Source organism: Wolffia australiana, chromosome 5, assembly GCF_029677425.1.
Source record: "Wolffia australiana isolate 7733 chromosome 5, ASM2967742v1".
NCBI lineage: Eukaryota > Viridiplantae > Streptophyta > Magnoliopsida > Alismatales > Araceae > Wolffia > Wolffia australiana.
The window spans coordinates 9572995-9586066 of record NC_135839.1 but is presented as its reverse complement, the minus strand read 5'-3'; the positions used below and the strand labels follow the sequence as shown (position 1 = coordinate 9586066).

Sequence of the window (13072 nt, the reverse complement as noted above, 5' to 3'; positions counted from 1 at the left end):
CTCCCTTATCATCTACAAAGATGATTTTATAATCATTAGATATGATTCTTCTCAAATCACTTTACTCATTGAGGTTAGGATCTCTTCGACTTCATTCCCTGTATGTTATTAAGAGCTTAGGCTCTCTTCAATATTTTGCTCATTGAGGTGTACCAGTTGTCTAGTGTTATCACTCTCTCTAAGCATACATATATTTACAATTACGTGACTAAACCCATCATATTCAATACGAACCTCTCTATACTCCTCTAGAAGTAAATTGTGAACTTAAACTTAGTGGAACTGACCCCTATATCGATTCCATATCCTATCAACACCTGATTGATAAAATTATCTTGGTCACTCCTTAATATCTTATGAGTGGTATCCCACCAATGTATGAATATGGTGTGCTCTATTCATATTCTTAGTAAGTTTATGCGTCAACTTCAATTCTCTCACTTGCAGGCTACTCATAGAGTGATCTGGTATTCAAAGGAGACTGGTAGTCTGGATCTTTGTGCACTGTCAGCATGGTAAACCTTTGCTGCTCAACACTTACACTGATTCAGATTAGTAATGTTGACTCACTGGTAGACCAGTAGTCCTCAACTGGCTATTGTTCATTTCTATGTGGCAATCTAGATTCCTGATGGGGAAAATATAAAATCTTTTTTCTTTGTGCTGCATGGAATGCCTAAATCAGGGCTCCTGCGCAAGGAAGATGTGAGGTTCTTTGATTAGAGTCAGTCCTCCATGAATTAGGTGATCCTCTCACTGGTCCCAGCCAACTTCCCAAATATCTCCTCATTTTCCAAAAAACAACTGGAAGATCCACTGCTAATGAAATTTGGAGTTTTTAAATTTGAATTATTGGTACAACTACAATGCCTCAAATAGAATATCATTGTTTTCTGGTTCCATAAAGGGTATGTTTCTGTCATTCAAACTGAAATGACTAAGCCTTTTTAACTACCTCCAAAACTTAAAAGTTCACATCAGATTATTATTTGTTCAAGGATGTATGCAAGTGGGTGGCCAAGGATCCCATCGTACTCCGCAGGAACCTACTGGATTCATTCTTGATTTGCATGGTTGAAGCGAGACGACTGCGCCTCGTCTGTGCTAGATCAGCCTCGGCGAAATCAATCTTCCAGAGACTACACAGATATTCTTGCTCAGACATGGCCAGCCTCTCGGTAAATAATCTTTCCACATTGGAGATAGAGTTTTTGCTGGAGGACAGCCTTGATGCCAAAGCTCTGCAAGCTAAAGCTCTGGTATGCAATAATTTTTATGTTCCTTTATATTTTTATCCAGGAAAGCCACAGAGAAATCTGTGCATAGCAGAGAACAGGGTACAGAGAGGTAGAAAAAAAGGTCTATATATACAAATAAAATCTTTAAATAATTCACCTGTACAGCGCTGGGTAGAGGTATCAGAAATCAACTCCACTGTTCAGCTGGATAGAGAAAGAGGGCCGTCCGAAGTTGCTCAGGGGCTTCTCCACTTTAAGAACAATTCCCGATGTCCCTGCATTTCCATTGAACTTGGACCTCCCAAGCTGCTCATGCAAAAAATAAGTGATTAATAAATAAATAGATCGACGCCACAAGAGTACACCATAAATTTGAGGAACTCACCGCAATGGAAGCATATGCCGAAGGGTGAGTGGCGCAGAAATGGCCCAGGACAAGGCTGATGTTCTCCTCCAAGGAATGAATGACCTCCGTCTGCAACCCAGGATTGCTCCCACCAAAAGTAGGGCACACGCTGCCGCCAAGAGAAACGTCACGGTGGTGATAATGATGAAGATGATGATGTGGATTTGCCATCATTCCATGATTAGGGATAACGTATAATGGGTCATTATGTGGATTTGATGATGATGACGATGATGATGTTAAAGATAACCTCCATCATGAGGATGAAGGTTAATGGGCATAATGTGGATTTGATAATGACAATGATGTGGATTTGCCACCATTCCATGATTAGGGACAAATTATAATGGGTCATAATGTGGATTTGAAGATGAAGACGATGATGATGTTAAAGATAACATTCATAAAGAGGATGAAGGTTAATGGGACTTAAGGTAGATTTGATGATGATAATGATACTGCAGATTTGGCCCCCTTCCTTGATCAAGGACAAAGATTAATGGGTCGTAATGTGGATTTGATGTTAATCATGATGATGATACAGTGGATTGGTGCAATTCCATGAGTGGAGACAAAGTTTACTGGGTCATAATATGGATTTGATGATTATGGTGGTGGCGTAGATGATGATGATGATGATATCGTGGATTTGGCGTCGCGATTGGATTTGACGAATTGACAATGATGATGATGAGGTGATGAAGTAATGATGATGATGATCATAATGTGGATCTCAGGTTCAAACCTGATCTGCACACTGGGGCGGACCATCAGACCGCATTTCTTCCACGCCAAAGGTTGCTCAAGCCCAAGGGAGAAGGATTTGTCAGGCCACTGCATCATTGGGGTAATACGGGTTCCCCATTTATTCTGCCCAATACACAACAGAGTAATGGTTTCATCAGAAAGCCAACTCTATTTTGAAATCTGCACCTTGTTTAAGACGTAGATGGGTGGAATTTGTTTGATTAAGATAAGCAATAAGGAGAATGATGTTGCCAAACCTTCACGGAGAGAGCGCATGACAAAGTATAATCATTCCCTAGGTAATCATTCCAAAAATTACCAAATGAATGAATAAAAAGTGAAAAATAATACCTCAAGACATCTTTAAACCTCCTAAATATGCCCGTAAAACAAGACCGACATAAAATTATGGAGGGAATATGTTGCAACATAAATATAAGGCCACTGACATTATTACTACATGAACAGCTCTTAGAAAAGCATAAAGCTATTAAGCTCAATTGAGCTTAATTAAGCTTCATCTATAGTTCTGGTCACAAAAAAAGAAACCAAGCTCTTTTACTGCAAGCAAATTACATGGAATAGTTAGCTTCATCTTGTTGCCTCTCATACCTTTGCAAAGATGGTGAAAAGAAATCGTATGATACCAAAACTCAAGAAGATATCTGTTTATCCCAAATTTTTTTAATTGTGGTGATCACTCCCTGTTAAGTCTTTGCACATTTTCTAAGCGACTTCTACCTTCCCTCATCGCAAGCAATCGGTAAATAATAGAAAGGCATTCAAGACATGAGTGTGTCATGAACCCCTTCCCCAACCTTTTCAGGGAAGGTATGATGTGGGTCACTGAAAGGGAAGGTTTACAAAATTTCAACATGAATAGAGATCTAACCTTGCAAGAAAAGCTGAATTTTGTTTCTCCAGGGTATTGACCTTGAACCTGGAGTAGTCCCCCCAAAAAAGGGAAAAAAGCACTAGTGTTTAGACCCTCACCAGCAACATAAGTAAGCTGACCATTTGGGAACTGCAAATCCATGAAGGACTGCAACAAGGAAGAAAAAAGAGGAAAACGGTTAAGGAATAAAAAGTTGTTCAACGCCAGTTCCTTCACAGAGATTGGAGAGGAGAGAATAACGTACACAGGCAAATGGGTTGAGACAGATCATTGACATCAGCAACCATCTTCTATGTTTTGACCAGATTGCTGGGCAGAGGGAATGCATTCCATTCTGGATGAAAATGCCAATCACAATTAAAATGGGCATTGTAAGCAATCGTCAATTAGTTCCCTCATAGGATCTCAATTACAAGAAAAGAGAAAATATTTAGAATTTATTCTTCCCAGAGAATAAAATTATATCTCTACCTTTCGATCATAACCATACCAAAGCAAATGCTGCCTTGATAAGTGAACAGGCAAAAGAAGTGTTGTGTCCCGGACAAACAAGACAGGCCCGAGCTGAATAAGGAAGAGCGGTGAGCTTTCATTCCCACGGTTGGACCCCCCTTGTGAAGCTTCTACTCTCCAAAGGTCTCCTCTTGCGACTAAAGAACTTTCAATATCTCGAGTTCTACTGTCGTATGTCGTACTAAAGTTCATACTTCCCTGTAAAAGAGAATCCACAGTAACAAAATAAGGAATGGGGTAACAAGGTCGACAGTAGAATGACACAATCTAAGTACCTCTATATTTCCAAAAAAAATATCTAAGTTCTTCCTGGAAGAGACAAATTCATCGCATGTTTGCGACATAATAGATCCCAATAAAATCTGTTTTATGAGGCACATCTTATACAGTCCTTTTACTTAGTCTAATGAAAGTATCATCAGCATCAAATTTACTCGAGAGGGAAACACTGAAGAATGTAATTATGTGGAGAGAACAATGATAATGTATTCTGATTTGATGAGAGACCAGACTACTACTAAATATAGATGTCTTAAATCAAACAATGATTATGATAAATCATCATATATTATTTTCCCGATGCATAAAGAAGTATCTCTTTCAATGGACAAGCGAAGGAATGTAATAGTTGGCTCTCTTGAAGGCTTATTAAAAACACCATTTTCTTTTGAATTATTAAAAAAACAACATGCGTTTAGTTCTAATTATCTAGCGCAAACCAGAGTTGAACCCGTTATTCTTCCAACAGATTCTGCTTGCCACTTGTCTTCACACAAACTTCGATGACCCTCGTAAAAACAAAACTTGAAATTTGACGCAAAATACAAATTATCGTCGTACCAAGTGCTGCTGCGGAGAACATTGTTTGCGCACTAATATGAGATCAAAGTTTGGAGAACATTTTCACTTTGAAAATATAATAATAACAAGAAAACAGACGAACCCCACTCCTCCATCTTGACACAACAATAGCAATCGATTAAATGAAAAAAAATTGAGCTGAAAGAAGATGGACACTTACTTGCGGCCGGGAAAGATGAGGTGAGGCTTTCAGATCAACATCAAAACCATCTTCCTCCCCAAAATCGCCCAATCCAAGCACAGATCCCAGGGACCCAGATCTTCCATACAATCCCTCAGCTTGACCAAGATCGTCCCCACACCCCTCCACCATCGCGCCGCTCCCCCTTCTTCCATCCACACCGGCTGCCACAACCGAGGCGGACTTCCCATCATCATCATGGCGGAACGGAATCGGCAAGTGCCTGAAAAAGTGCTGAACAACTCCATTGATGCAAGCTCCAAGTTCCGCTCCAGCTTGCCCCAACTTGTTCCCAATATCAAAGATGGCCGACACTCCGCCGTTGCTGGACGAATTGTCAATAGCCAAAGGCAGAGCGAGATTCCAGTTCACCGGGCCAAGGATCTCGTGATCGAACGGATTGATCAACTTCTGCTGCGCCGGCCAATTGAACGGCGGAGGAGCGATGTGGGATTGGAGCAGGCCTGTGAAGCCCTGCGCCAGCCGATCCGCTAGATCCTGACCTTGCCGCTGCATCTCCTCCCATGGCTCCAGATGCCGCTCAATGGACATCAGAGACGCGCGAATTCCTCAAATCTAGGGATCCGAACGAGATTGAACAACAAAATCGGAATCAGAAAAGAGCGTGAAAAAAAAAATCAACACCGATCTCCGAACAATCAATCAAAACTGCGCGATGCTCGAGCCGATCTAGTGGCGACTGATCTTATTTGACTGAATCTCGGACTCTGGATCAGATCAAGGAAGAGATAAGATGGAAGAGTGTAGACTCCATCGGCGATTTTCCGCCGAAAAAACGAAGAAAAACGCTTACAGCGGTGACCGTAGTCTCGCACTTAAACCTCACCCGCTTTGTTTCGCTGCTGTGGAAAGATCTAGAAAACTCTCACTAGTCTCGTTTAAAAATTCAAAAAAAAAACATTTTTTGAGTGATGAGAAAAATTCGCAAAATAAATTGTAGGGTATTTTCCTGTATTTTTTATTTTTAAAAGTATAAAATATGTGGTGGCAGCGTCTGAGAGAGGGAAAGGATCGCAACCGGTTACGTGTCATGAGGAGGGTACAAACGCCTCTTTTGTTTTCTTATACAAAAATCCTTCAAAAGGACGGGTCTTTTGATAGCTACCTAATATTTTTAAAAGTGCATGCCGTTAATTCTACTCTCATAACAATCAGAGAAGGTATACTGAATTAAGTTTGAGAGTGTTAGTGTATGAAGGTATGTAGAGAGAACCCTGAAGAGATGGACAATGATATGATTATATCAGAGTGTATTACATGTTGGCGCAAGAAGCATGTCATGGTCGCGGCTGGCATGAAGAAATATGATGTAATTGCGAGTTAATAAGTATCTCAACGGACGAGCGAGATCTAACTCGTGAACTCATTCTCTTCTCATTGATATGGGAGTAAATTCAATGATATTATAAATCTGTCGGCAATGTAATATGAGTAATTAGTGATGAGTAAGAGTCATGCCTCCACATGAAATGGTCATCAATAATTAAATATCATTAAAGTGGGGATTATGATGGTGAGAAGTGAAAAGGTGATGGATAATATTCATAGAGACTATGACAACTAATATGAAATATGGAAAGATGTAGAGAGAGGTTGAGAGATGAAGAATCTAGGAATGATGAAGGATGAGAAGAGGGATATAGAGACATGGAGAGGCATATGTATATAAAATTGATATAAATAGGTATGTGGATTTGGGGATGGTGCGATGACAAGAAATGATGATATGCAGGGGATAAAAATGTGGAGAATATGTTGGATATGGTTAGATAGATGAAATTGATTGATCTAAGCTAGATCATGTTGATGAAGAAGAAAAAATGAACTACAAGGAACAATACTTTAGACATGTACATTCTTATAGGATATTGATGATTTACACAGGCTAGGTGTGCTCCTCCTCTTCTTTATTGCGTCCTTCCAATCAATCAAGAATACAGATAACACTTTAATGGATCTTCAATTCACTCTCTTTCACCAAGCCTTCAAATGTAGGAAACAAGTTTAATGATGCATTTCCCAGCATTTGATGCATCATAATAGATCAGGGGTCATGGGTGGATAAAATTGAAGAACAAGAAGTTGTCCTCCAAATTTCAGATGAATCACTCATGTGGATCATCACATATCAAATTTTGAAGTTGGCACAATTGTAGCACCATTAAGGGTTTTGCATCTTCATTTTCCCTGAAGATCCTCCTCCTGATTGTCTTTGATTTTTTTATTGTCATCTATCCCTTTGATGGAAATATATATGGCCGGGAAGCCAATAACACATTCCACATCTCGTTCTATGTTCACTAATACAACATATTCATTATAGTGCATATGTGATGCTTATAATGAAGTCCATCAATACATGATCGGACTTAGTGAATTATGATGAGATCGTAATACGCAGATCACTAGTCTTTAATCATGTCTTCTAAACATTCCTATTCGAAGGATACGCGAAAAGGACATCAAAGTGTCCAGATAGAATAACACTATATAGCCTCACTCATATGATGGGTATGGCCATTCTTGTATCCATTAGTGTGGAGACACTAAGGGATAGATAGTGGGTCCTCTTTAGCGAAAAGAGTTCATTGAATTGATATGCACGAATCCCTGAATGAAATTATACTGAAATATCAATCATGTTGATTCATGTCACGGGTTTGTAACTGGTCCTTGGACCTAAGACACCAAAGATGTCTTGTGGAGAGACAATTTTACTTTAACTGTGACTTACGCATCCCTAATCATGGGATTCTAAATAGTCTTAGTTCGAACACATCAAAAAGTTTATGAAGATGATTGAGTGGCCAAGATGGGATAGTCCACCTTCAGTATAAGAGGTGACAGCTCAAGGAAGATGATGCGATGAAGTCATTGGCCAAGGCAGTGAAATATCAAAGAAGAGTTCTCTGAAGATTTCCAAACACATCAATACTAACTCGGATGACTGATTAGAGTTTAACAGTTGACCATAACCTAAGTCATCCTAGGAGCGTCAAGTGGATGAGGGATTATACATACACGGCAACTAATGACAAACATGTTCCATGAGTGAGTCGATATGCACTCCTTTCATCTTCTAGAGCGCAAGGTGTAGCTTGTCACCTCACGTCTTAGATGATAAGCCTAAAATTGGTATGTAAAATATGTCGTTATTTTGCTTTTAGACTTATGCAATAAAATTTATGTATAGAGCAAGCAAGAGGTCGAACCCACGGGGAGGCACTATGCCAGAAATTTTTATCATAATTCAAATGAATTAGTTCAATGATGAATTATTTTTTGCATTTAATGGCCTTAATTGTGTTTACTTTTATTTTGTAATTAATCAAAATTAAACAAAAGTTTAATAAAGATTTGAATATTTTTGGTCAAGACACTCTAGATAGGATAACTTTGATATTTTATTCAGCTTAATTCGGATTATCAAGGTTTAAATCAGTCTGATTTATCAACACAATTTTTTATGAATTAAGATTAGGAATTTATGAGCTAGAAAGGGATTTTGAAATTGGGCTTGAAAATGGATGCATTTTTCAATGAAATTTTGGATTTATGTTTTTTATATATTGAATTGAATTTTCAAACAATCAATTTCTAGATATGGAGAGAGAAAGTGGATGAATTAATCTAGAGAGAGAAAGTAGAAGAATTTAGGGGAAAATGATTTAAAGATGAAATTAGACCCTAATCTAGATATCTAAGATTCAAACTGGGATTAAAATTAATGTAGAACTAAGATTTAAGAGTCAGATCTTGAATCAAAATCAAATTGCAATGCTAATCACCATAAAAATCATCTCCAATGGCATGTACATTTTGCCCATGTCTTGGCGTTTTAGAATTGTTTAAGAAGAAGTTCAAATAGTGAAGAAGAAACTTAAAACTTTGAATAATGAACCAAGAATTTTTGACTTCAAAAGCAGCACCTATGTCCTTCCTGGCCAATTTCTTAGGGAAGAGCTTCCAAAGTAAATTTCCCCTTCTTCCCAACCTCTATTTAAAAATCCAACCATGTGGATCGTAGAGGGTGAAAAGGCAAACCTACCCTCAAAATTTGAGCGCAATCGGACAGATAGATCTAAAGATATCGCCTTTTTACTAGTGATTAATCCTGGCCATTGGATATTTTATCCCTTCCCAACGAAAATATAAATTGCTCCTTTTTTTTCATTCATCGCCTTAATTTCTCTGTCCTCTGATCTCGTTCTGACACGTCTTTGCACGCTTTCACCGGCCGCAATCATTACAGAATAATGATGCATTTTAGCGGATGAGAACACGCCACGTCGCCGCGTCATGTTCATTTAAATAAAATGATGGAGAGCGCAAGCCCGAGATCGCCGCCACTTCTTCAAAGCCATCATCATCATATTTATCGACCCCTACCGACCCGCATCCCGCCTGACTGGCATGCTAAAGCGTCTATGAAGACGCCCAGGTTTAAATACCCCGGGTAAAGCACATCCGTAATCTTCGCGTTTTGATCTTCATCGGTTTGTGCTCGTTCGATTCCTCATTTTACCGTGTTTGTTCTCGTCATGTTTGTACCCCTCCAGTCGCGTATCATTTCATATTAGAGTCAATTTGTGTTTGTTTTGTGTTTTCTAAAATGTATTTTATTTTTATATATCTTAATTAGTTGTAAAATGGGGCCCCAAATCATAAGGGCCCCATAATGAATTATATGTAATGGGCCCATCATGGCCCTATATAAGGCCATGATGGGAGCGTCAAGACTCAGATCTGGATTTTCTATTGTGGAAGTTACCATCGTCCAGGTCTCACACCAAGTGGAAGAAGGAGAGGGAGGAAGAAGGAGAGGAGAGGAAGAAGAAGAAAGGAGAGGAAGAAGAAGAATAGAAGGAAGAAAGAAGAGGGAGAATACACGTTGGTTTGACACCTTCAGCCTGGTCGCACCCAGTTAAGCTTCCACTTCCGTGCTCTAGCCAGTTTTGGTCCATCAACGCTGATCCACTGCTTCGAGCGGCCTTCCACATCAATCAAACACGTGCACCAAAAAAGTTTGCACCGTCCATGTTCTGTCAACGCGGCCAACCGGCACACTCGTCCAGCGCATGGTGACCTTCAACCTTCACAACATCAATAATTCACCACGAGACCAAACCTATCGACGGGGTCATGACTATCCTGTCGCCCACCCGTTGATTGCATCTCTACGATGTCGAATACTCCATCACTCGTGCCAGATCATACCAACCCCAATCCACCGCAAGCCCGCGGTGAACGAGTCAGGAAAAAACATGCCTGCAACGAACAGTGAGTCACGCCGTCTGATCATCCACTAGGCGTTCCGCATCGTGCGCTCTAGTCAACCACCAATCGCCCTACGGGTGTTGTTGACTACACACTATTTGCGACACATCAGCTGTTCGTGTTTTTTTTTCAACCGGTTGAAATCCATCCTGGACGTTAGTCAGTTGTTCTTCACGTGCGTCTGCCATCGTACCATCACATCTGAGGTTTGTTGAGCCCAATGAAGCCAGGGAACTAGTTGTGTTTGAATAGTTGTTGTCAGCCTACGGTCGATCCTCGCCTTCTAGAGTCGTCGAACCCCTGTGAAGCTTAACACACTGCTGTTGTGGACCGCTGAGGTCGCTCTACCTGAACTCGCGGCATGCTCATCGCTTCATCTTGCCGCACCTATGTTGTTGTCACTTTCGTGACCGCTGACCATGGCTGACCCACTCCCGACAAACGCCCTCTGTCCCGCCCCAGCCACACCAATCCATCAATACGGACGAGCCCGTTGAGTTCCAGACATTTGCTCGTGCCACTTCCTCGCTGCATCTCTCTTCTCCGTCCTCGCCTCCGCTCCGGCTATCGCTCTTGCGCCGTGACACTATTGCCAATCGAGCCAAGCCTTGTCCCTCCTCAGAATGCCTCTGCCTATCGGCCCGCATCGACCCGTGCACAAATGAAGACACCAACGATGAATGCCACTACCGACGAGGTACGTCGTCTCCCTGCTGGTTCTTTACATTACGTCCTTCAGTATATTTTTGACTGCACTCCACCGCACTCAGTCTAGTTTAGGCGAAATAATTTATCAAGAAAATTACGAATTGAGTGAATTCTTTGGTACGGGTCGAGCCCGTCCGTTACGTGCGAGCGCCAACGGAGTTATTTCCGTTCGACGCCGTAGTCACCATCGTCCCTTTGACGAGGGTTAGAAGGTCACAATCACCATCATCAGCCATCCACTCGGGTCTCAGAGCTCGGCGAATCCCTCTCGAGGTGGGGCATGCACATACATCCATAAAGGATTCACGTCCTCACGTAGTTACATCTCCTAGTGATTTACCCGTCGGATGACTCCATTGACGACGTCCGACATCATCTTGGTATCAGAGCATCGTCTCAATACCCATTTGGACGACGACACCATCGCCGTCCTACATCTAATTGGTATCAGAGCATCATCTCGATACCTGTCCGAACGACGACACTGTTGACGTCCGGCATCATTAAAAAAAAGGTTAATAGCACGAAATATCCCAAACTTGTTCAAAAATCTGAGACTTATCCTAAAAAAAATTTTTGGCACGATATATCCCAAACTCACTAAGTCGACGAAGACATATCCGGTGATGACGTGGAATCCACCGTGGCTGCCAGGTGGATTTCCGGCCAGATTTTGACCTGGCGGAATCCACCTGGCACACACGATGGATTCCACGTCATAACGGGGATTCCACATGCCAGGTGTTTTCCGATAAGAGAGAGAGAGGCATTCTAGAGAGAGAGAGAGAAGGAGAGAGATAGAGGCATTCTAGAGAGAGAGAATGGGAGAGAGAGGCATTCTAGAGAGAGAAAGAGAGGCATTCTAGAGAGAGAGAAAGGGAGAGAGAGGTGTTCTAGAGAGGAGAGAAGAGAAGAAGGGAACGAGCAGGAAATGAGAGAACTCACAGAATCGAACATGAAAGTGTGGTTGGGGTCATCGACGTCGTAGTGAAGGAACAAGGCCACTCTTTCTCTCCCTATAATGCCTCTCTTTCTCTCTCTAGAATGTCTCTCTCTTTCTCTTTCTCTCTCTTTCTCTCTCTCTCTAGAACACCTCTCTCTCTCTAGAATGCCTCTCTTTCTCTTTCCGTAATGCCTCTCTCTCTCCTCTCTCTCTATAGAATGCCTCTCTCTCTTATCGGAAAACACCTGGCAGGTGGAATCCCCGTTATGACGTCGAATCCATTGTGGCTGCCAGGTGGATTCCGCCAGGTCAAAATCTGGCTGGAAATCCACCTGGCAGCCACAATGGATTCCACGTCATCACCGGGATATGTCGTCGTCGACTTAGCGAGTTTGGGATGTGCCGTGCGAAAAACAAAGTTTAGGTTAAGTCTCAGATTTTTGAACAAGTTTGGGATATTTCGAGTTATTAACCCTTAAAAAAATAAGGTGAGCTTACCATGTATTAAATGCATGTGATATTGATTGTCGCGTGCAATCAATGCATGCGGCTAATCAATTCTGCGTACGAGGAATATCTAATTTTACTTTGTAAACGCACGTGGAACCTGTTGTTGCGTGCACACAATGCATGCCTCTAATTGATTGTGAGTACGAGGAATATTTTCACTTTATAAATGCACGCGAAGATCAATTCTCTGCGTGCATTTAGCACATGAAGAGGACAAATAAAAAAAGCATATCTTTTTCCTTGTCACCCGCACTAGTTAAGCCTTTCAGAATAATTTTTTATCATTATGGCATCGCACATTGTGATGCCATAATGAACCAATAAAGCATCATTTAACGCATCCAATCATTCACCCAAATTTTTGGCGAATGACGTAGATGCCACAAAATTCATAAAAAATATTTTAAATACTAAATAAATCATAAAAAATTTTCTTTTAATTCTAAAAATCATTTCTTGGCTAAATAATGGTTAGAAAATTATAAAAAATTGAAAAAATCCCAGAAAAATTAGTAAAACCCATAACGACCTCTAGCCAAATATTTTGTGCCCTAAAAAAAATATTTCTTCAATGAAATAAGGTTAAATGCCATAAAAATACTGAAAAATTAAAAACAATCATAAAATCATAGTGTAAGTCATTTATGTCCATTTATGTACTATAACGTGCAAATATGTCCAATAAAACACTAATATATGTTGTAATATTCATCAATTTAATATTATAATTTGCAAGTTATCATTAGATACTCGTCCTATCGATTGGGTTAAA

General features: G+C 40.6%; 1 protein-coding gene across 3 annotated transcripts; it reads right to left on the bottom strand.

The window, feature by feature from the left end:
- Positions 1 to 820: 820 nt before the first annotated feature.
- Positions 821 to 5642, bottom strand: LOC144703011 (uncharacterized). 3 transcript variants are annotated; one of them, XM_078575082.1, is made up of 8 exons: positions 4821 to 5642; positions 3758 to 3997; positions 3531 to 3620; positions 3284 to 3433; positions 2390 to 2514; positions 1624 to 1753; positions 1396 to 1544; positions 821 to 1256 (listed from the first exon to the last, which is right to left on the bottom strand). In XM_078575082.1, exons 1-7 carry the CDS (start codon positions 5391 to 5393, stop codon positions 1419 to 1421), a joined length of 1434 nt encoding a protein of 477 aa, XP_078431208.1. In that variant the 5' UTR covers positions 5394 to 5642; the 3' UTR covers positions 821 to 1256; positions 1396 to 1418. The 3 variants fall into 3 exon arrangements, with proteins under 3 accessions (XP_078431208.1, XP_078431207.1, XP_078431206.1); XM_078575081.1 differs by lacking the exon at positions 821 to 1256 and adding an exon at positions 1263 to 1316; XM_078575080.1 differs by lacking the exon at positions 821 to 1256 and having other exon boundaries at positions 1349 to 1544.
- Positions 5643 to 13072: the final 7430 nt, after the last annotated feature.